Source organism: Phocoena sinus, chromosome 11 (genome assembly GCF_008692025.1).
Source record: "Phocoena sinus isolate mPhoSin1 chromosome 11, mPhoSin1.pri, whole genome shotgun sequence".
NCBI classification, from domain to species: domain Eukaryota; kingdom Metazoa; phylum Chordata; class Mammalia; order Artiodactyla; family Phocoenidae; genus Phocoena; species Phocoena sinus.
This window is the reverse complement of record NC_045773.1, coordinates 72,775,040-72,797,973: the sequence shown is the minus strand read 5'-3', so window position 1 is coordinate 72,797,973 and position 22,934 is coordinate 72,775,040. Positions and strand designations below refer to the sequence as shown.

Genomic DNA, 22,934 nt, shown 5'->3' with positions numbered 1-22,934 from the left:
ATAAGAGGAATGGGCGTGTTTAGTGCAAATAGAAGGAAGTCTTTGAGTCCTTACTGCAGGAGGAAACGAAGCTAGCTACGCTGGGAAGCTGAAAGTACACAGACCCAGGACGGATCCCAATTCTTTTGGGGTTTAGATTTATTCGACCCTAATCTAAGGGAATTTGGAGGCGGTCTGTATGCAAGAGGCTGAAAAGCTCGCAGGCACAGTTCCCCAGAGGGGGAAGCCACGGAGCAATCTGGAAGGACAGGAGAAGTGCAGTTGGGGGACACTGCTGGTGGTCTCAGTTTTCCCACTGCAGCAGGAGGCTGGGGGCTGGGGGCTGGAAACAGGGGGCATCTGAGGCAGAGACTCCAAGGTCAAGGACTGGTGAACCAAGGATCCCTCCACCCTTCCGGTGAGGACCATAGCCTGGCAGTCAGCAGTTTTTTTAACAGTAAGAATGATTTGAATCTGAACACCTTTAAGGCAGGAATGAACTCACCCACTTCCACTGTCCCCCACCCTTCCCAGCCACACATCTAAGAGGGTCAGTTCCTTTCTATGACTGGCTGACTCCTGCCAGTGCAGGATTTTTGACTTTTGCTAGACCAGCAGTGTCACCTTTGGAGACTCCAGTTTGAGGAAGGAGATGCGAGGGGCGGTTCTGGGTCCTGCGGCTCAGCCCTCCCCTCGGATGCTGCTCTGGGTACCGCGCTGTGTACAGTTCACAGACAGGGACTCTTATGCCTTTAGCATCCCAGCCGCTGCCCATAAATGACAACAGCGCCCTCTAGCTTCTGTGACAACCACACATTTCCAAATGCTCCCTGGATAGGGGGTGGTATCACCCCAACTGAGAGCTCCTGGGTGTCCCCTTTTTGGTACTGAGGAAATGACTTACACCCCTGCCAGTCTTTTTCTGGCATAGAAACACAAGAGACACAGAAGCCAGTGGCATGTGTTGTTCATTATAATAATGCCCTTGAGTGGGGGGGAGAAGGGAGGAGCCACGAAACCGGCCAGCGTTGAGTAGGGTAGGAAACGTGGACAGCCTCCCCAGCCGGGGACAACGCAGAAGTGTCACTTAATCTTTAGTGAAATGTACTCAGAGAGGGAGGGAGACTGGGGGGGAAAAACACTTTGCGCTGGGAGGGTGAGCCTGGAGGTCCTGCTGCCGGAATAAGCACGGCATCTCGGCCGTTCCATCAGCAGAGACCGCAGAGTTGAGCGCCACAAGGACCACCCCGGCCCCCGGGCCAGAACCCGGCAGCGGGGTGGTGGTGGGGCGGGGCGGGGCAGGGGGCGGGGCCGATGGCGGTAGGAAGCCAGGCTCCCGCAGTGACTAACCCCACATGGTTATCTGCAGCCACTGTGGGGCAAGAAGAACATCAGAGGATGGGTGAGGTGGTGGTGGGGCATGACGTCTGGGGAAAGGGAAGGGCCAGTGGAGCCGCGGGGGTGGCGGGGGGGTGCCTGAGGATCCTTTCCATGTACCTGGTTCAGGTTCAAGCAAATCTGGCCAGTATTGTTAGGGTCCATGGTTAGAAAGTACACTGTTTCAAGGAGGAGACAAGGGAGAAGGGTTGGGAGCTGAGTCAGTGGTCTGCAAGACCCCTTCCCGACTAGGGAGGATGTCAGAACAGGTGTAAGAAGCCGTTCCTTCCCTCTTCCCAGCCAAACCCCCAGCCCAGCAGGGAATTAATGGTAAGGACTCCTACAGCCTTGCTCTGAACCAGGGCCTGTTCTGAGTGCTCTCCAAATACTATCTCATTTAATCTCCGCCTCCCTTCTATGCAGGCTGTACTGTTATCTATATTTATAGGCAAGGCAACAGAGGCACAGAGAGATAAAGTGACTTGCTCAAGGCAACAGAGCCAGCAAGTGGTGGAGCTGGGATCTGAGCCCAGATCATCTGTGCCTGGTGGAGGGGAATGGTTCTGGAGCAGTGCTCTTCATGTGGGTATGTGGGAGAAGGCCGGCGGTCCACTGGCCCAGGGTGGGGAGTGGGCAGGTGCCTGACTCACTGAACATGGCCTTCAGCCTCAGGAAACAGCTGATGAAGCTGTCAAAATCCATGATCATTTCGTCATTTGCATACCTGGCCACCAACACCTGTGTCACCTTGTTATTCAGTTTGATGCCTGGGAGAGAGAGGAGTGTGGAGGGGGAGAGTCCAGCCCTCTGGCCACCGCTGCCTCCCCCGTCCCTGCCCCAAAGCCCTCTCCTGCCCCTGGCCACCTGCTTTCTCAATTGCCAAGCGCATCTCATAGGAGTTCAAGGTGCCTGAGTGGTCCTGGTCACACTCTTGGAAGATGTCCTGAAGGGACAAGACAGATGTGGTAGGGCCATGTGCATGGCACGGTGGCTGAAGTGATGAAATGCTTCACGACTGCTACCCAAGACCCCGGGGGCCCCCTACGCTGGCCCACTCGCTGAGCTCCAGTATTCCTATCACCTGGTGACTGTGGGGTTACTTCCTGGCACCCTGCCCGGGTCTCTCTGCCTGTATCCTTTACGCTGGCTGATACCTGGGCTGTGCTGGTTATTGAATATTGACTAGTTAATAGGCCAACACATCAACGGCTCCATCCTGGTGTGTGTGTGTGTGTGTGTGTGTGTGTGTGTGTGTGTGTGTCTAGTCAGGGGCTCCTGTTCCAGCTCCATCCTTACTAGTCCTCTTCCCTCCAGAGGACCTCTCTTTCTTACCTCCATAAACTGCCCCCTCAATGCCCTTTACCGTCCATTTCTTGATTTTTCTCCACAGGATCTGGAACTCCTGAAGCCCCAATTTGCCAGAGCCATCTTTCTGGGAGGTAGTCAAGGATATAAGAGGAGGGTGGGGAGGGCATCCTGGGGGCTGGGAAGCAGAGGGACTCACCGAGGTAGGGCACAAGACCCAAGGGGCCTGTATGGTAACCATGGTAACAGCCGGAAGACCTGGCATCTTTTGTTACCCCAGCGCCTAATCCCCACCGGGAAGGAGGGCATGGCTGGTCAGAGATGGCCACCTTAGGGCCAGGCTCAGGGGTAGGGGCTGGGGCAGGAGAGCACTGGACAGGACTGCCCACTGGACAGGAAGATACATCCAAGAGGTTGACCATACAGCGGCACACGTCCAGGCTGAAACCCTTGGTTTGGATGTTTTTGACTGTGAGGGAGGGAAGGGGCAGGAAGAAGGGGAGGGATGAGCAGGGTGTGGTTGGGGTTTGGGGGGGGTGGGGGGTGATTAAGGGTGGGGGAAAGGGTTGTGAGTGGGGGATGGAAGACTCACCTTTGGAGACCACCTTGTTGAGCAGCTTCTGTAGCTCATATATGCCCACCTCCTTGTCCTAGGAAGGGGGACCGTAAACCCCGGCTCTGGCCCCTTCAGCCCCAAACCACCTCCTTTCAATCCCCCAGCCCTCTGCCTCTCACCTCTCCACCGGCCACTATGTGAAACAAACGTATGAAGTCCTGGTCTATGTCATCCTCAGAGATGTTCTCCTGGAGGGAAAGGAGTGGGAGAGGGACACAGTCCAGAAAGTTCTTCCACACTCCTACATGCCACCCCCAACTCCCACCCCCCACAGCCTCCCCTCACCTCTTGGAGAAGCTCAGCGATGTTGGCTTCATCCAGTTCCCTGGGCAGAGGTGGATGAAGGTTCGGAGTGAGCAGGGGTCAGGGAGACAGGGATTCCAGTGGGATGGTCAGGGAGGTCGTGTCGTGTGTCTGCAGCAATACGGAACGGGCTCGTGCGATCTGGCTTCTGATTCTGGCTCTGCTACTACCTGGGACCTCCCTGCCTCATGCCTAAGTTTCCCTGACTGTACAATAGGGACGGGGGCGGGGGGACCCAGCTGACTGCCCCCTGAGCTTGAATCTTACAGCTCTGGGACAGGTGGCCTTGGAGCAGTGAGGTGGGGCCCCTCACCAGGACTCGCTGTGCTTCTCCGTGAAGACCCGGAGCAGGAAGTCAGCATCCTTGTGCGGCTCAAAGGTGGAGGGAATGATGATGTATTCCCCCGGAGGCAGCCGGAGGTGGCTGCTCACCTCCCGTGAGTTGGTGAAGATCTCTGAGAAGCCCAGGTCCTGATACTTCACGAAGAAGTCCTTTTTCAAGTGGACGTCCTGGAGGTTCTGAAACTGTCCGTGCCCTGGAGGTGGGTACAGGGCCCACAGGGGAGGGCAGGGAGGGAGGGACCCCCACGGTGATGCCCGGCTGGGCAGGGCTAGGGAGGGCCTGGACCCTGCCCATCTGGCAGGTAACCCCAGTGTGGTCGTTTCCTTCCCTGACCCTTACTCAGGGCCCAAGGGGGCTGGAACCCTGACCCAGTGGGCCCCAGAACCCTTCACCGAATTCCACCCCTTGCCCATCCACATGCCAGGAGCGGGGTGGATGTCTGCCCAGGATCAAGCCCCATGTCTTCTGTACCTCCTTTGGGACCTGGGAAGGGAAGAGAGAGGAGGGTCAGATCCCCGGGATGGTGAAGGGGCTCAGGCCTGTGGAAGCCAGGTGTGTGTGTGTGTTGGGGGGTGCTAAGGGCACTGGGATGCTGGTGGTGAGGAGGGGCGTGGGCTCTAAGAGCTAAAAGTCCCAGCGTTAATAACACTTCTGCTTTGAATCTAGAAAAATGGCACAGATGAACCAGTATGCAAGGCAGAAATAGAGACACAGACGTACAGAACAAACGTATGGACACCAAGGGGGGAAAGGGGTGGTGGTGGGATGAATTGGGAGATTGGGATTGACATATATACACTAATATGTATAAAATAGATAACTAACGAGAATGTACTGTATAGCACAGGGAACTCCACTTCGCTGTACAGTAGAAACTAACACAACATTGTAAAACAACTACACCCCAATAAAAAAAAATAACCCTTCTGCTTTGGATGGCAAAGTACGGTTTACACAAAGTTTTGCCAAGGGGAGATTTTTACCACTGCAGGTTAAGGATGGGAAAGAGAATCCCCCGGAGGTGAGATAACTTGCCCAATCTCACACTGCTGAACAGTTAAAGAGCTGGGATAAAAAACTGGGAGAGCATTTTCCATGGAGCGCTCACGTCTTGCAGGAAGTTAATAGGAGATTATTGAAACCGAGGAATGAGCACATAGAAGTTTGTAAAAAGGTGAGATGAACCAAGATAAATAGGTTGCTCTCCTCCAGGGATGACCAGAACCTTTAATATACTGATGGCCCCGTGGAGCTCTGGGTTGGGGTAGAGAATACAGCCTTTCCTGGCAGGGCTGTGTCTAACCTTGGAAATGGCTTCAGGTGTGTCTGTTAACCTGGGGGACTCACAGCCTAGGAGGAGGGCAAGGCTCGTGTCTGCTTCTGTTCACGATTGAACCTCTGGAGACTGACTGGGGCCTGGCATGCAGTAGGTGCTCCATGAATATCACTGACTATGTAAATGAATGGACAAACGGGCATTTCTAGGATTTTGCAAAGCACCGTTTGGGAAATGCTTGTCAGGGGTTTCTCTTGGCCGGAGTCCATGCTCCCATGTGGGGAGGCTTGGGGGCCGTGGAGAAATCTCCGAGTGTGTGGGAACTGGTGTGTGTTTGGACAAGTGACCTCACCTCTCTGGCTCCCAATCTCCTTCCTCTTCATTAAAGGCTTTACTATTCGAAAGGCCTTGGGAACAATGCCTGGCACAGAAGAAGTGCTCCCTAAGTGTTTCAGACTTTAACAATCTGAAAAGAAGACTGCCAGCCCTGCCTCAAAAGCGCAAAGCACCACTCCAGAAAGAGACAGGGCCGAGATGGGCAGTGAGGATTAAATTGGGAGATTGGGATTGACATATACACACTACTATATATAAAATAGATAACTAGGACTTCCCTGGTGGTACAGTGGTTAAGAATCCGCCTGCCAATGCAGGGGACACGGGTTCGAGCCCTGGTCCGGGAAGATCCCCACACGCCATGGAGCAAATAAGCCCGTGTGCCACAACTACAGAGCCCACGCTCTAGACCCCGCAGGCCACAACTACTGAGCCCACGTGCCACAACTACTGAAGCCTGCACGCCTAGAGCTGGTGCGGCACAACAAGAGAAGCCACCCAATGAGAAGCCCACACACCGCAACGAAGAGTAGCCCCCCACTTGCCGCAACTAGAGAAAGCCACGCGCAGCAACGAAGACCCAACGCAGCCAAAAATACATAAATAAATAAATAAATATTTTAAAAATTAAAAAAATAGATAACTAATAAGGACCTACTGTATAGCACAGGGAAAACTACTTAATACTCTGCAATGACCTATACGGGAAAAGAATCTTAAAAAAAAAAAGTGGGGCTTCCGCGGTTGTGCAGTGGTTGAGAATCTGCCTGCCAATGCAGGGCACACGGGTTCGAGCCCTGGTCTGGGAAGATCCCACATGCCGCGGAGCAACTAGCCCCGTGAGCCACAATTACTGAGCCTGCGCGTCTGGAGCCTGTGCTCCGCAACAGAGAAGCCGCGATAGTGAGAGGCCCGCGCACCGCGATGAAGAGTGGCCCCCGCTTGCCGCAACTAGAGGAAGCCCTCACACAGAAACGAAGAGCCAACACAGCCATAAATTAATTAATTAATTACTTTCTTTAAAAAAAGGCAAAATTCCTTAAAAAAACTGGATATATGTATAAGTACAACTGATAAACCTTGTAAATCAACTATATTCCAATTAAAAAAAAAAAAAAGGAAAAAGGAAAGAGACAGGGGTGTGGAGGCAGTTGGAGGGTGTCCTGGTTCCGGGTCAGGTGGTGGGGTGGGGTGGGCAGTGGTCCCAGGGGTGAGGCCATGGGGAGAGCAAGAGTGGCTGGGGGACCAGCTGGGCACGCACGGAGTAGATGACAAAGCCGATGGTCTGCAGCTGGGCTCCCTGGGGCCGTGCCCGCCTCCAGTTCTTCTGCATCAGGGCCACCAGGCAGGTGCAGACGACTTCGTCGTCCTCTGGGGCATCATCCTCCTCGGGGAGAGAGATCTTAAACTGGGGGTTGGTCCAGAATGTGTCTGTGGAGGAAGCAGGTCAGGATGGCCCTGCCCTTCCCAGGGTGGACGGGCTTCCCAGCCAAGAGCCCGCCTCCTCAACGGGGCCCAGGTGTGCGGTGAGTCAGTGGCCCAGCCCTTGCTCCCTGCACCCCTGAGTCCCCTCGCCCACCAATGTAGCTCCGGCAGCCCCCTGCAGTGCTGCCCCTCCTCCAGCTGCCCTCGTAGAAGGTGGTGTGCCAACACCTCTTGTAGTCCCCACAAAGTGTGTCGGGTATCAGGTTGCAGATTTCCAGGAGGGTGAAGTTGTCCAGGAAATCTCCGTAGGACATCCTGTGGTGGAGGGGAGCGGCAAGAAGCCCGCGCGCCTAGAGCCCGTGTCCACAACAAGAGAAGCCACCCAATGAGAAGCCCACGCACCGCAACGAAGAGTAGCCCCCCACTTGCCGCAACTAGATGGGCCAGAGCCCATCAGCAGCACACCCACACCTGTAGGCGACCCCCAGAGCCTCCCCATCCAAGGCACAGGTGGGACAGTGGCAGGAGAGATGAAGGGACTGGGTATGGGGACAGAAGGTGGTCCTTCTCAAGCGGCGCTGACCAGAACTCCCCGTCCTCCTTCCTGTGCAGCAGCTGCCTCTGGACGTCTGGGGCCACCTCTTCCCACTCCTTGGCACTGGAGCAGAGACAGGCAGTGGAGGGGCAGGGGGTCAGGAGGCACCTCGGTCCTCCCCCAGGGATGCCCTTACCCCTGAATGTCTGCCTACCGGGGGTCCTGGTTAGATGGAGAATCTAGAGGGGAAGGGCTCACACTGGGCGCAGGTGACCGGATGCCAGTCAGTCCCTCTGTGGCATGGCCTTGCTCGTGGGCCTGCTCTGTGCTCTGCCCCTCCCCCCAGAGGGCTGGTCTGGGCACCTACTTGTCACTCCAGGCTCCATTCCACTCAATTCGGCCCCAGGGATTCCGGACCCGAATCAGTGTTTCCATCCTGCCGTGGTACAGGACCTGGGTGGGTTGTGGGCAAAGGTTAGGAGTGTAGGGTCACAGAAGTTCTCCTTCTCCTGTCCCTCTGGGTGGGGTGTAGTGGTCAGACTCACATCCTGAAGGCCGGTCACTGAGTAAGCATGCCCTTTCACCAGCATCCTTTCCGTCAATGACTCCAAGTCACTTTGGCTGTTGATCTACACAGAATAGAGAGGAAGGAAAGGAACTCAAGGTCTGGTCAGAGGGATGGGGGCACCTGAAGTGAGGTGACAACTCTCTGGGTTCATTTTTTTTTAAGTTAAACTTTGTATTTTCAAATGATTGTAGACTCACACGCAGGTTTCTTTGTTTTTTGTTTTTGTTTCTTTTAGTTGTGGCATGGGGAATCTTTTAGTTGCAGCAGGCAGGATCTAGTTCCCTGACCAGGGGTTGAGCCCGGGCCCCTGCATTGGGAGCCCGGAGTCTTACCCACTGGACCACCAGGGAGCTCCCTCACATGCAGTTTTAAGAAATAATACAGAGAGATACGTGCACCCCATATCCAGTATCCCCCGGTGGTAACATCTTGCAGAACTATAGCACAATATCATGTTTTTTCTTTTTTGGCCGTGTCACGCAGCAAGCAAGATCTTAGATTCCCAGTGAGGGATTGAACCCTTGCCCCCTGCAGTGGAAGCGCAGAGTCCTAACCACTGGACTGCCAGGGAATTCCCTATAGCACAATATCAAAACCAGGATGAAGATGTTGACACGATTCGTCAGTCTTATACAGATGCCTCCACTTTTACTAGTACTCATTTATGTATGTTTTATGCATTGTTATCGTATGTGTAGTTTTCTGTATCCACCACCATCATCACAATATAGAACATTTCCATCACCAGTAGCATCCCTGGTGTTGCCCTTTTATAAGCAACATCCACCTCTTATGACCCTCTTCCCTAACCTCTGACAACTCCTAATCTCCATTTAAAAAAATTTTGTCATTTCAGGACTGTCATATAAATGGAATCATACAGTATGGAATCTTTTGGGATTGGCTTTTTCCACGCAGCATAATTTCCTTGAGATTCATCCAAGTTGTTTTGTGTGTCAATAGTTCATCTCTTCTTATTGCTGAGTAGTATCCCCTGGTATGTATGCACCTGTCCAACTATTCACCCTTTGAAAGACATCTAAGTTGTTTCCAGGTTCTGGTTATTATGAAAAGAGCTGCTTTGAACACTTGGGTACAGGCTTTTGTGTGGACATAAGTCTTCATTTCTCTGGGATAAATGCCCAAGAATACAATTGCTGGGTCTTACAGTAGCGCTCTGGGTTCATTTATTTATTTGAACAAATATGTGTTGGGTATCTATCGCATGCCAAGTACCATCTTAAGCCCCATGCCCCAGCAGTGAATGAGACAAATAAAGTCACTGTCTTCATGGAATATGAAAACTGTCTGGAGAAGATTGGTTGTGAATGTACACGTCGATAAGTAAGACAGTTTCTGATCATGATAAATCTTGGGGAGAAAATCAAAACAAAGTAGAGAGGAAATGGGGGGCAGGAGCGGCTAATTTAGATTGGGAAGCAGGGAAGGCTAGCCTGAGGAAGGGCCATTTGAACTAAAAGATGAATGAGAAGGAGCTAGTTATGCAGGTATTTGGAGAAAGAACTTTCTAGGTGAAAGCAACAGCAGGTGCAAAGGCCCCGAAGCAGGACCAAGCGTGGCTTACTTCGATGGAGCACCCCATGAGGGATGATCGCTCTATGGCCTTTCTAAGCATCCTCAGCAGGTTCGGAGGGGGCTTCTGGAGTTGGAAGCTCTGGGTCACGCCCCCCGTGAAGTCCTCAAAGCCCTCTACCGTGTTGCCCCCTGACAGGGCTTCATAGGATCCGTTCAGCCTGTGGGCACAGAGAGGGCACCGTCTGGGCTCTGGGATGCAGTTGTGAGCTTGGACCTCAGAGGGTGAGGTGAGGGAAGGGAGGGATGTCCTGCCGTCCCCCTGCCTCTTCCCCTGATTCCAGTTGCTCCCCTACCCCCCGTCACTGCCGACTGCCAGAGCAAGCTTGGAGGCCAGGCAAATCGCCAGGCTGGGGCACTCACTTGGCGTACGCCTTCTCCAGCAGGGCACTCCAGAACTCGGTGCGCTCGGCTGAATGCACGAACACCAGCTTGCCGTTCTTTGTGGGCAGCCGGTCATCCACCACCACGTCCATCCACTGCCCAAACTGCCAAATCTGCGGGCGGCAAGGTGGGTCTCAGCGGGGCGTGGGGCATCTGTATGCCCCAGGCCCCCTTCCGAGCTCAGACACACATACATGCGCGCACGCGCGCGCACATCCCCCCTCCCTTCTTGCATGAAGACTCTGTTACACGAGCGCCTCCTGGTGTCAGGTTCAGTGACACACCAGTAACAGAGGACCCCTCACCCCTCCGCCGCCGCCGCCGCCAATGAAAGGCAGTGAAAGGCCTGAACCTCCCCCCAGCCTCACCTCCAGGTTCTGCCATGGCCTCCAGAGGGACCCACCCACCTTTTGACCTTGGCTGGACTTTTAGGACTTCCGAGGTCTTAAAAACTCTTGTGACTTTCAGAAATATTTTTATGACATGAGGAATTTGTCCACATGTTGAATAATTTGAGGAGCAGATTACAAAAATTACATGACAGAAACTCCCAGTGTCATATGCGTACATGCACATACACACACGTATACGTGCATATACATATGTGAGTGTATCTACCGAGAGAAAGACAGAGACAGAGAGAGAGAGAAGCAGGAGGAAGAGGAGGAGGAGAATGAATCACAAACTGATAACAACTATTTCCTTTGGGGGCTTTAAAAAATTAGCTTAGGGCTTCCCTGGTGGCGCAGTGGTTGAGAGTCCGCCTGCCGATGCAGGGGACACAGGTTCGTGTCCCGGTCCGGGAGGATCCCACTTGCTGCGGAGCGGCTGGGCCCGTGAGCCATGGCCGCTGAACCTGCACGTCCGGGGCCTGTTGCTCCATAACGGGAGAGGCCACAATAGTGAGAGGCCCGCGCACCGCCAAAAAAAATTAGCTTACATAATTTCTTTAGTGAGAGGATATTTCTCTGCTAATTAGACAAAAATCCACCCTAATAAATGTTGTTTTTTTCAAAAAGGAAAGAAAAAAGGTAAACTTCAAAGCATGTACTAATTCTTTCTCTCTCTCTCTCTCTCTCTCTCTCTCTCTCTCTCTCTCTCACACACACACACACACACACACACACACACACCCCTCATACACAAACCAACTCTGGCTTTCAAATCGCCCTTCACCTGAAAATGGAAGATGCCAGCATAGTTTTTCTTGAAGCTCTGCCCCCTGGGCACCACACGGTACAGCAGTTTGGGGTACACTGTAAGGGAGCCGATGGCAGCCAGCAGCCAGCAGTCCCCTGGAAAGACAGAAGGGCTCCCCGTTTGAGCACTCCCATGTGTGTGGGTCCCTGAGTCCAAGCCCCAGAAGATCAGGGGCTGCTCTGTGGCCCCCTCCCCGATGCCCTCCCACTGCAGAAGGGCCAGCTCTGGGGGTGAGTTCTCCACCTTTCCTATTAGGCGAGAGACTCACAAATCAGAGCCAGATGTTTTTGTTCTGGGATTTGGGGAGAAGGTGTTTTTGGCCTTGGTCTTACTCCTCCCTCTGGGACCTGCCATCTTTGGGGGACAGCCAGTCATCTCCTGTCCCTTGAACAAGGCCAATCCCCTTCCCCATGGCCCCCCACCTCTACCCCATGATTACAGTGGTGTGGTGATCAAGACGGCTCTCCTTGTTGTCAGCCCTGTAATACTAGAGACCCAAGGGGCTCAGTCTGTACCCTCACTGGGACACAGGGGCAGGATTCTTGGGCTGAGGTCATCTGTTGCCATCTCTCCTGGGGAATCTCAGACCATGGGTGGGGCTTGGGGCAGGGTGGTGCCCTGAGGGGGTACATGGGCCAGGCTGAGGCTGAGGGCACTGGCAAAGCTTCTGTGATCACCAAGGCCTTCTGGCTGCCTGAGGAACGCTTGGAGGTGGGTAGAAGGGGGGAGAGGAATGTTAAGGACACTCTCGTCACCAGCGTGGAAAGGGCACCTAGGGAGAAGCAATTTTTCCTCTGGTAACCCTGGGCCCTCCAGTTCAGTGAGCCCCAGCGGCAGCTGTGGGACCTGCTGTCTCCTTGGCCTCTGCCCTACCCATACCCTGCCCTCTTCTCTGCCACAAATGGGACACAATTCAGCCCAGAGGAAGCCCACCCTGGCCTTCTTCCTTAAGATGCAATGAGGGGTTTGGAGGAAACCGGGGGATAGGACCAGGCTTAGGGAGGAAGCTCTCTCTGGGGGCTGTCCGTGGGAGCCTGCGGGAGAGTGGCCGCTCCTTTACCTGATACCCCAGACTGAGGAAGTCGTGTCACTTGCAGTGGTTAGCGGAAGCCTAATTCCCCTCTCCTTGACCTTAGGCCGGATTGCGAGCTTGCTTTTAACAGCAGAACATGGGGGAGTTACCGCCTGCTTCTCCTGAGACCAGGTGGTGAAGGCATTTGGGCTTCCTCCTTGCTCTCTCTCTCTCTCTCTCTCTCTCTCTCTCTCTAGGGCCGCTCACTCAGTGGGAGGCCAGCTACCATGTGTGGACACTTAAGCGTCCTACGGAGAAGCTCATGTGGCAAGGACCTGGGGCCTCCTGCCACGTGAATGCACCATCTTGGAAGGGGATCCTTCAGCTCCTGTGGCACCTCACGAGAAACCCTGAGCCAGACCAGCCAGGCTATGCTGCTTCCTAATTCCTGCCCCGGAGAAGCTGTGAGATGATAGATGTTTGTTGTTGCTTTCAGTCACTGACTCTTGGAGCAACTGATAACTAATATAGCACCCTGCTTACTCCCAGACCCAGATGGCAGCAGGTAGGGGTGGAATCCGGATTAGGGGAGGAAAAGGGACACAGAAGAGCTGTCTGAACCCAGGGCTCCCAGTCCCCCAGCCTCAGGAGACACCCCGGCACTCTCTCCCAATTCACCGCCTGCCCCCAGCTTTCCTGCCCCCCACTCACCGAGCACCCCCTGGCAGATGTCGGTCGGGCTGACCCCATTCACAATAAATTGAGGATTGCTTGTGATTTGCTGAGATGAAGGAATAAAAGTTTCAGAGAGCCCAGGACACCCCCCTCCCAAGCTCCCTCCCACTTCCCTGGGAAATGCTGCTGTCTCTTGGAGTTCTAGGGGAAACATGGATGGGGGCGCGGCAGGGGGAACTTGGCCTAATTGTAGGCTGGGATGGCAAAGGTCAGTGAGTGACCTTCCCAGGGGTTTTCTGAGAGGTTTTACTTAAGCCTGTCCCGAACCGTCCCCTGCCTTGATGGAAATGGAGTCTAGTACGGAGCCAAGATAGGGCGGTGGGGGATTGGAGATTATCCAAGTGACTGGGACGTCACTACTACCCCCACCCCCCATGAGTCCATGCCTCCCTTCCCAGTGCCCACATGGGGCCGCTGCCAGCTGATGTTCTGCACGTGTTTGGAGTTGGGGCCCAGTTCCTTGAAGCCCAGTGAGCTGGGTTCAGCGGGGAAAAAGGGGTCCTTGAACAGCTGCCCCTTCCGTAGGCAGAGTGCTCGCAGCTCCTCAAAGCTCTGGTTGTTGTAGTTCTGGGCGTTGTGGTGCTGGCCCATGCCCTTGGCCTTGAGTCGGTTCTGGCTTATGTGAGCCGCCATCCCCTTGTTGGTGAAAACAGTCTCCGCTGAATAATAAAAAGACAAATAACCTAATCAAAAAATGGACAAAGGATCTGAATAGGTGTTTTTCTGAAGAAGATACACAAGTGACCAATAATCACATGAAAAACTGCTCCACATCCTTCATCAACAGACAAATGTAAATCCAGGTCACAATGAGATACTACTTCACATCCACTAGGACGGCTCTAATCCAAAAGAGTAATAACAAGTGCTGACGAGGGTGTGGAGAAATTGGAGCCCTCGGGCACTGCTGGTGGGGATGTAAAAGGGTGCAGCCACTTTGGAAAACAGTCTGGCAGTCCCTAAGTTAAACACAGAATTACCATATGATCCAGCAATTTCACCTCTAGGTATATATACTCAAGAGAAATGAAAATATATGTCCATACAAAAAATTCTGCACGGGGCTTCCCTGGTAGCGCAGTGGTTGAGAGTCTGCCTGCTGATGCAGGGAACACAGGTTCGTGCCCCGGTCCAGGAAGATCCCACATGCCGCGGAGCGGCTGAGCCTGCGCGTCCGGAGCCTGTGCTCCTCAACGGGAGAGGCCACAACAGTGAGAGGCCCGCGTACAGCAAAAAAAAAAAAAAAAAAAAAAAAAAAAATTCTGCACAAATGTTTATAGCAGCAGCAACACTCGCGATAGCCAAAAAGTGGAGAAAACCCCAAATGTCCATCAGCTGATGAGTGGACAAGCGAAGTGAGGAATACACGTACAGCGGAATATTACTCACCAATAGAAAGAAATGAAGTACTGAGACATGTTACGACATGGATGAACCTTGAAAACATTATGCTAAGTGAAGACAGCAGTCACAAAGGATCACATATTGTACGATTTCGATTATGTAAAATGTCCCAAACAGGCCAATCTATATAGAGACAGGAAGTATAATCATGGTTGACTAGTGCTTAGAGGGTTGGGGGATTGGAAGTTGATGGCTAAAGGGTATGGGGTTTCTTTTGCGGGAGAATGAAAAGGTTCTAAAATTGATTGTGGTGATGGTTGCACAACTCCGTGAATGTACTGAAAACCACTGATTGTGCACTTTAAATGGGTGAATTGTATGGTATGTGAGTCATAGCTCAATAAGGCTGTTTAAAGAAAATGACCTCCAGACCATGCAAACAGACACTGCCTTTTGGGGAGAGTGGAAATAATGGAGTGCAGCGGGCAGGAGGGCAGAGGGGAAGGGGCTGCTCGCGGGGGAGGGTCCAGTTAGGGAATGGCCCAGTGGGTGGGGTGGCTGGGTCTCTGAGAGGAAAAATCAGGCTGGCTGACAGGTCCTGAGTCAGCTGGCAGCTGGGGACCCAGGATCCCTCCTCCCCCAGAGGGACTGCAACCTCTTACACCCTTCCTGAGTATGCCTGCCCACACCTGTCAGCCCTCTGTGGGACTGACTCCCCACTGCCACCAGCAGGGGACCCAGGAGGAGAGCGTGGAGGAGGGATGAGAAGAGCGGAGGTCCACTCTGAATCTCCAGTCCTACCCCACCCAGGCACCCGGGGCCTGCGCCCCCCCCCATCTCCCCACATTCTCAGCTGCCTCTGGAATAAGGAAGTGCTTGGGGGAAGGGAGGAAGGATGTGGTCTAAGTTAAACAGAGCCCAGTTGGGGCCGGGGTGTGGGAGGAATCCAGAGTGAGGAAAAGAAGGGGGGCAGCTGCAGAGGGGGGAGCAGGGGGTCTCAGTTACGCTTCCTCCCTTGAGCGGACAGGCAAGAAGAGTTAGAACAGCAGAGATAACAGTCCTGAGCGCCTGCTCTGTGCAGGGCCCCGAGAGAGGGCCACGTGGTGCCCACGGTGACCGGAACAGAAAGCCCGAGCTCGGAGGTCGGTAGTGGGTCGAAGGTCACGGAGTGAGGGCTGGGGTGGACTAAGCTTGACCGCAGACCCCAGATTGGGCTTGTGACCTTCACCCTACGCTGTCCTGGAAGGAGGTGCCTCTCCACCATGGGAAGGCCTGGGGACCCAGAGCCATCTCCCCATCCTAGTCAACTAAGGAGGTCACGGGCCATTTGTGGCTCAGCTTATCTGATACCCCCTTACTCTTCCCATTACCCAAGCAAGCAAACCCGTTCTCCCGTCCCTCACCAGCGTCTCCTGGGACTTCTCTGGGTCCAGGAATGACTCCCGTTCCCTCCACTTATTAGCCTGACAAACCCACACAGGTTGCCACCCACCAGCCCAGTGCCTTGGAGCACAGGCTGCCTTTGTTCTTCAGCTGCATTGACTGTTCCTGCCTTGGTGCCTCTGCTTGGAATCACTCCTCATCCCACACACACATCTGTCCACTGGGAAAGTCCTGGCTCAATGCCACTGGCTCGGTGAAGCCTCCCCTGACGCCTGTGCAGAGTCGGGGCTGCCCTGGTGTCCAACACTCTCCTTTATTATGACACCCATCCCTGCCTGGCCTGTCTGTCCCTCCCCCCGCACCGAGGTGATGAGCTCTCAAGGGTGGAGGTGGGGTCCCCTGTCCACTGCTGGGTTCCCTCAGTCTTACACTGCACCTGACCCAGCAGGGGCTCAGAAACGCTTTCAGGGGATGAATGAGTGACTGTCTGCTTTGCAGACAGTAGTAATTTTTCATCTATGTTTGCGAATCTATGTTTTCTCTCTCCTGCCCCGCTCCCCAACTCCCTGTTCCATTCTAGCTCCACATGTATTTTGTTTACTGGTTGCCTCCCTCATAGAATGAATGCTCACGCAGGCAGGGATTTTGGTCTGTTTTGTTTGCTGCTGTATTCCTGCTGCTGTATTGTGTACATAGTAGGTGATCAATAAATATTTTGGGGCTTCCCTGGTGGCTCAGTGGTTGAGAGTCCGCCTGCTGATGCAGGGGACATGGGTTCGTGTCCCAGTCCTGAAAGATCCCACATGCCGCGGAGTGGCTGGGCCCGTGGGCCATGGCCACTGAGCCTGCGTGTCCGGAGCCTGTGCTCCGCAATGGGAGAGGCCACAACAGTGAGAGGCCCGCGTGCCGCAAAAAAAAAAATATATATATATATATATATATATATTTTGAAGGATGTTCTTGGCAGCTTCTGTAGGGAGGAGGTCAGTGTATCTCAGTTTCTCCCACAGGAAGAGGGCCCAATAACAATCTGTGAAAGGAATGGGTGGGCATGTGGTTCATCCCTGGGACACGCCCATCCATTAGGGGGAGCCCCCTAGCAGGTGCCCAGTAAATGGTGGGACCTGCAGACTCCAGTCCAGCACTGTCCACAGGCCATGCTTGGGCTGGGGACCAAAAAGGGCCCAGCTCAGCCCAGGAAAGCCAGAGTGTTGGTGCAGGGAATGACAAAGGTCTTGGCTACAGCAGAGAGGTCTCTCTGGGGTCCCTTGGGGTCCCTGAGGCCTGGAGGCTTCTGGCCCCCACTAAGAAAATTTCATTGGTTGTAAGGATTAGGGTGAGTTTGCTGAAGAAAAATTTGGAATCCTGTCCTTTGCTTCTTCCATAAAGCCTGTGGCTTGTGATGAGAAGATAGTAGGAATCCTCCCTCAGTTATAAAAGTAACTAGCACTTACACAGCATTTATAAAAGTAATAATAATTAACAGAGTTTGAGGACTCAGCGCATGCCTGCATGGCTCTAAACACTTTATGCGCATTAACTCATTGAATCCTCACAACAGCCCTGTTAGTTAGGTTTATTATTATCGTCTCCCTGCTTCAGAGGGAGAAAGTGAGGCACACAGGCTGAACTTCCTCAAGGCTGCACACCTGGCTGGCAGCAGAGTCAGTGTCACACCTAGGCAGGCTGGTCCATGCTCTCACCCATTACCCTTACTGCCTTTCAGGGAGGGAGCCTCGGTGGAGGGGCAGAGGAGGTGCTGGAGAGAAGGACAAATGGTCAGCAGGTCTGGGGCCAGCCCTTCTTCCATCTTACTACAGCCTCTAGGTGGCCTTTCTTAAGCTCCTTCCCTGGGCTGGGAGGAGAGGTTGAGGATGGTGTTGGAAAAGGGGTCAGGAGGTAGCTTATTTCTCTTTAGCAGAGCTAGTGCCCTGGGCTGCACCAAGCCAGAGTGGGTAGCTGTGTGACCTTGGGCAAGTTGCTTTACATCTCTGAGCCTCGGTTTCCTCATTTGCATGAAGAGGTTGCTATATCCTATCTTGAAGTATGTATCAGGATTAAATAATGCAACATACATGAAAAAGACAGGTGTTCCATAGGTGCTCAGACAATGTTAGTTGTCTTCTCCCCGCTGATCTGGCTGGTCAACTAGTTAGTATTTATTGAGCTCCTAGCAGGATCACATAGCCCCCTGCATACCCCTCTGTCACAGGACTTAATGAGCATAAGGACAGGGTCCTGAGAGGAAGGACAAAGAACATCCCTAAGAGAGAAGAGAATCCAGAACTTGTTTTGTTTCACTGCTGGGTCCTCACCCCATGTTGCCAGCCGACCTAGGTGGGTGAACCCAGGGCCCGCCCAGAGAAGGTAAGTCAGCGGTTCTCACCGAGGGGTGGGGGGTGATCGCATCCCCAGGGAACACTTGGCGATGTCTGGAGACATTTTTCATTGTCCTAACAGGGGACTGGGGTGTGGGAGCTACTGGCATCCAGTGGGTAGAGGCCGGGATGCTGCTAAACATCCCACAGTGCACAGGACAGACCTTACAACAAAGAATTATCCTGCCCCCAAATGTCAAGAGTGTGGAGGGTGAGAAATCTGGACTAAGTGAATGGCCCAAGACCCCGCATGGTGAGGGAACCCTCCGTGCCCTTCCACCATGGGGCTGCCCTCTGCCCGGCTGCCCCCAGGAGTGAACATGCCGAGCTCTCCAGGGGTTCTGGAAGGACCACAGAAGGTGCTGGTGTCTAAGAAAATTGGAGAACATCTGAGGGCAGACCAAGGCAGGCGATGAGGGTTAAATGTCACCTCCCTCATGCTCCGGGAGCCGTCCGTCCCCGGACCATCACCCAGCTGAGGAGTGATTTCTCACTGTCCTGACTCCAAACCTGCCTAAGGTCCTGCATACTCTGTCGGCCGGGTCTGCGCTTCTGACTCAGTGGCTGGCAGGGAGGACTCACACACACACTCACACACACACACACACTTCACCACAGTTATCTCCCAGAATGTCTCAGGGCCAGGGCCATGGGCAAGCTGAGACAGACAGACAGACAAGGCTGGCTGTGGGAAGGACAGGCAGGCTGCTAGAGCAATACGTGAAAACAAGGCTTGGATGTATAGGACGATTTTTGGACAAGACAGGGCATGCCTTGTCTTCTCCCATCAGACTGGGGACCTGTAGATTTAGGGACAGCTTAATTTCCAGAGCAGAGAGCAAACAAAGATGTTGTCTAGACTGGACTTGGGGCCTCCCCTTCGGCCTGCACTTCCCAAGAAGCCTGGAGGCTGGGCCTAGGGTGCCCCTTATTTCTCTAACAGCCACGGCCATGGCCACGGGGGCTTCCTTCACACAAGCCTGTTTCCCAGGTGGCTGTGACAGTGCGGTGGCTGGTCCCTCTCCTCTCCCCGACTCCAAACTCTCAGTGGTGACGAGGTTGGGCTCCTGCAGGTCTGACCGTCCGTGGCCCTTTCTTTCCCAAACCAGCTGAGGAAGAGGCCTAGCTCCTGCGCCTCAGGAGCACCCAGTCTGATGGAGGAGTCACCCTCAAGGGGACACAGCCCCTTCCCTTGGGGGAGGTTCTAGTCTGCCAGGACAGGAGTGGGACAAACCCCATCAACGCCTACCTGGGGAGTGCAGCATGCTGGTGGCTCGCATGGCGCTTGACAGTTGAAGGTTCTGGGGGGAGGGGCTGGAGGACTCCCACCCCCACCCAGAACTCTCCAACTGCAGTGGGATTCCTAGGTCAGGGGCACCTTTTTTTTGTTTTTTTGTTTTTGTTTTTTTTTGCGGTATGCGGGCCTCTCACTGTTGCGGCCTCTCCCGTTGAGGAGCACAGGCTCCGGACGCGCGCAGGCTCAGTGGCCATGGCTCACGGGTCCAGCTGCTCCGCGGCATATGGGATCTTCCCGGACCGGGGACTCTCAACCACTGCGCCACCAGGGAAGCCCCAGTGGCACGTTTTTTTTTTGTTTGTTTTTTAATTTATTTATTATTTTTGGCTGCGTTGGGTCTTTGTTGCTGCGTGCGGGCTTTCTCTAGTTGTGGCGAGCAGGGGCTACGCTTCGTTGTGGTGCGCGGGCTTCTCACTGCAGTGGCTTCTCTTGTTGCGGAGCACAGGCTCTAGGCGTGCGGGCTTCAGTAGTTGTGGCTCGCGGGCTCTAGGGCGCAGGCTCAGTAGTTGTGGCGCACAGGCTTCGCTGCCCCGCCACACGTGGGATCTTCCCGGACCAGGGCTCGAACCCGTGTCCCCTGCGTTGGCATGCAGATTCTTAACCACTGCGCCACCAGGGAAGTCCAGTGGCACGTTTTTAACAGCTGCCTCCTTCCCACTTGTCCTCCCACAAGCTGGTGCTGTCGCTAAGCTGGCCCCTTCCATCTGCCTGGTCCCCACCCACCAGTCCAAGGGCCATCTCCCTGTGGGGACAGGAGACCCAGCACCCACACACTGGAGGTCACCATGAGGCTGGCTGTCCTCACCGTATCATCCCGTCGGGATAAGTCTGAGACCCTCTTCTTCCGCCCAGGGTTGCCAGGAAGGGGCTGTCCCTGACACCTCAACCAGACCTCTTTATCTTGAGAGCCTCCTCATTTCCAGAAGCCACTGACATGGCGTTCTTCCTGTGCATCTCTGTGTCTTCACATGGCCTTCTCTGTGTCTGTCTCCTATTCTTATAAAGACACCAGTTGTATTGGATTAGGGACCCACCCTTTTCCAGCATGACCCTATCTTTTAAAAAATTTTTAATTTATTTTTTATACAGCAGGTTCTTATTAGTTATCCATTTTATACATATTAGTGTATATATGTCAATCCCAATCGCCCAATTCATCACACACACACACACACACACACACACACACACACACACCCCAATGGCCTTCCCCGCTTGGTGTCTATATGTTTGTTCTCTATATCTGTGTCTCAATTTCTGCCCTGCAAACCGGTTCATCTGTACCATTTTTCTAGGTTCCACATATATGCGTTAATATATATTTGTTTTTCTCTTTCTGACTTATGGCGCTCTGTATGACAGTCTCTAGATCCATCCGTGTCTCTACAGATGACCCAATTTTGTTCCTTTTTATGGCTAATATTCCATTGTATATACGTACATCTTCTTTATCCATTCGTCTGTCGAGGGGCATTTCAGTTGCTTCCATGACCTGGCTGTTGTAAATAGTGCTGCAATGAACATTGGGGTGCATGTGTCTTTTTGAATTATGGTTTCTCTGGGTATGTGCCCAGTAGTGGAGTCAGCATGACCCTATCTTATCTAATTAGTTCTGCAATGACCCTATTTCCAAACGAAGTCACATGCTGAGGTATTGGGGATTAGGATTTCAAAAAATCTTTTTGGGGGATGCAATTCAACCCACAACATTCTTCTTGGCATGGTTAGGCCACTGGCATGCCTCAGAGCAGGTGATGGGGGTGTTTCTGGCTTAACTCCATGACACTGGGGGAAGGTGTCTGGTACCACGCCAGTCACTTTGGCCTAATTGTGGGTCCTAGAGTCATCACTCTCCATGTCAGTCTTCTCAGCTGGACACTAAAATGTTTGAATGAGGCAAGGTGTCCTGCCTTTAAGCTCCCATAACATCCTAAGATTTTTTCACCCTGTCCTAACTCCACTGTGTACAGGTTGCGTTACCTGGGGCAAGAGACATCTCGGCCATGGGCCTCACGCTTCTCATCTATAAATTTGGAATAGGGCACCTCTGAGGACTCAATTACAGGCCCATCTCATTTTATTGTGTTTCAAAGACATTGCGTTTTTTTACAAATTGAAGGTTGGTGGCAACTCTGTGTCAATCAAGCAAGCCTACCGGGGCCATATTTCCAACAGCATTTGCTCACCTTGTGTCTTTGGGTCACATTTTAGCATTTAGAACTTACCACCAGCAAAAAGATTACAGCTTGCTGAAGTCTCAGATGATGGCTAGCATATTTTGCAATAAAGTATTTTTAAATTAAGGCACGTACGTTTTTTGAGACATAGCACTATTGCACATGAATAGACCACAGTGTAAACGTAACTTTTATGTGCGCTGGGAACCCCCAAAATTCGTCTGACTTGCTTTATTGTGATATTTGCTTTATTGTGGTGGGCCTGGAACAGAAACCCCAGTATCTCTGCGGTCTGCCTGTAGTTCACTCATAGAAAGTGCTAAGAACAGGGCTGGCCCTAGCGAGCACTCCCATCTCGGTCTGGCTTGTCGTGCCCTCGGCTGTGGGTGCCCAGGAGGCAGCCTTGCTCCTCACTGTGTCACCGGTGCACAGTAGGTCCTCAGGATGGTTTGATGGAGGGATCAAGGGTGAGACTGCTGTTTGTGGTCTCCGGGGACTGCTGTGTGTGCTCCCTGCTGGAAACTCAGCCAATTTCTGTCCATCCACCGGCTGGCTCTCTGTTCCCCTGCCCTTGGCTCGGCAGCAACTCCAGCCCTGGGACTTCGGGATGCCTGCCCCCTGGGGTCCACGTTTCCCAAGACTGCGGATCTGACACACAGGACATCCGGGTGATTTTTATCAGGCTTTTCTCTGTTTGCTGTCCCCACTGTTGGCCGTTTCTTGCCGACCGTCTGTAGGCCTTTGGGGTACTTGCTTCTTCCTCCTTCTCTGCCTCCTCTGAGTCTCCCCTCCCTTCTGGGAGTTCTTTGACTCTCTTTCTTGTTTTCTGCAGTGGGTGGTGGGTGGCGGGTGGGCAGGAGGATGCTCCAGGGCCTTAGGGGGTCACCTGGTCATGCTCCCTGAGTTTACTGATACGGAAACAGGTCCAGAGAGGAGAGGTGGCTCTCCTGGGGATGCACAGCAAGTGGGCGGTAGAACCAGGACTGGAGTCCAGGTCGTCTGGCTCCTGTTATACACGCTATATACTCTGTGGGCCTCTGGAGGGTGGGCTACAATGGTCACAGGAAATTTCTTAGAAAGTGAATTTGAGTTGGATGTTAGAGGATGGATCAGACTTGAACTGGAGGGTTTGCAGACTCTCCCTTTCCAGTTTCCCTCCCTCTCCAGTCTCCCTCAGGAGAACCTCTCCAAGATCCCTCCCAGGCCGGTATCCTTGGGCAAACCCCATACCCTCCCTGAGCCTGTGTCCTCACTCATACAAAGAGGAAAACCACACCTGCTTTGTAGGTACTATTAATGAGCATAGTATTAATTACAGTTGATGTTTATGGGGTGTTTACCATGTGCTGGGCACTGGGCCAAGTGAGC

At 53.3% G+C, this 22,934-nt stretch overlaps 1 protein-coding gene across 1 annotated transcript; it reads right to left on the bottom strand.

Annotated features, from left to right (window-relative positions):
- Positions 1–1,092: 1,092 nt before the first annotated feature.
- CAPN11 (calpain 11) lies at positions 1,093–10,213 on the bottom strand. The gene is made up of 18 exons (XM_032648813.1): positions 10,020–10,213; positions 9,649–9,817; positions 8,041–8,124; positions 7,863–7,948; positions 7,544–7,618; positions 7,115–7,275; positions 6,797–6,966; positions 4,395–4,406; positions 3,894–4,105; positions 3,563–3,602; positions 3,397–3,465; positions 3,254–3,311; positions 3,066–3,130; positions 2,720–2,788; positions 2,221–2,299; positions 2,007–2,123; positions 1,477–1,535; positions 1,093–1,351 (listed from the first exon to the last, which is right to left on the bottom strand). Exons 1-18 carry the CDS (start codon positions 10,130–10,132, stop codon positions 1,325–1,327), a joined length of 1,665 nt encoding a protein of 554 aa, XP_032504704.1. The 5' UTR covers positions 10,133–10,213; the 3' UTR covers positions 1,093–1,324.
- Positions 10,214–22,934: the final 12,721 nt, after the last annotated feature.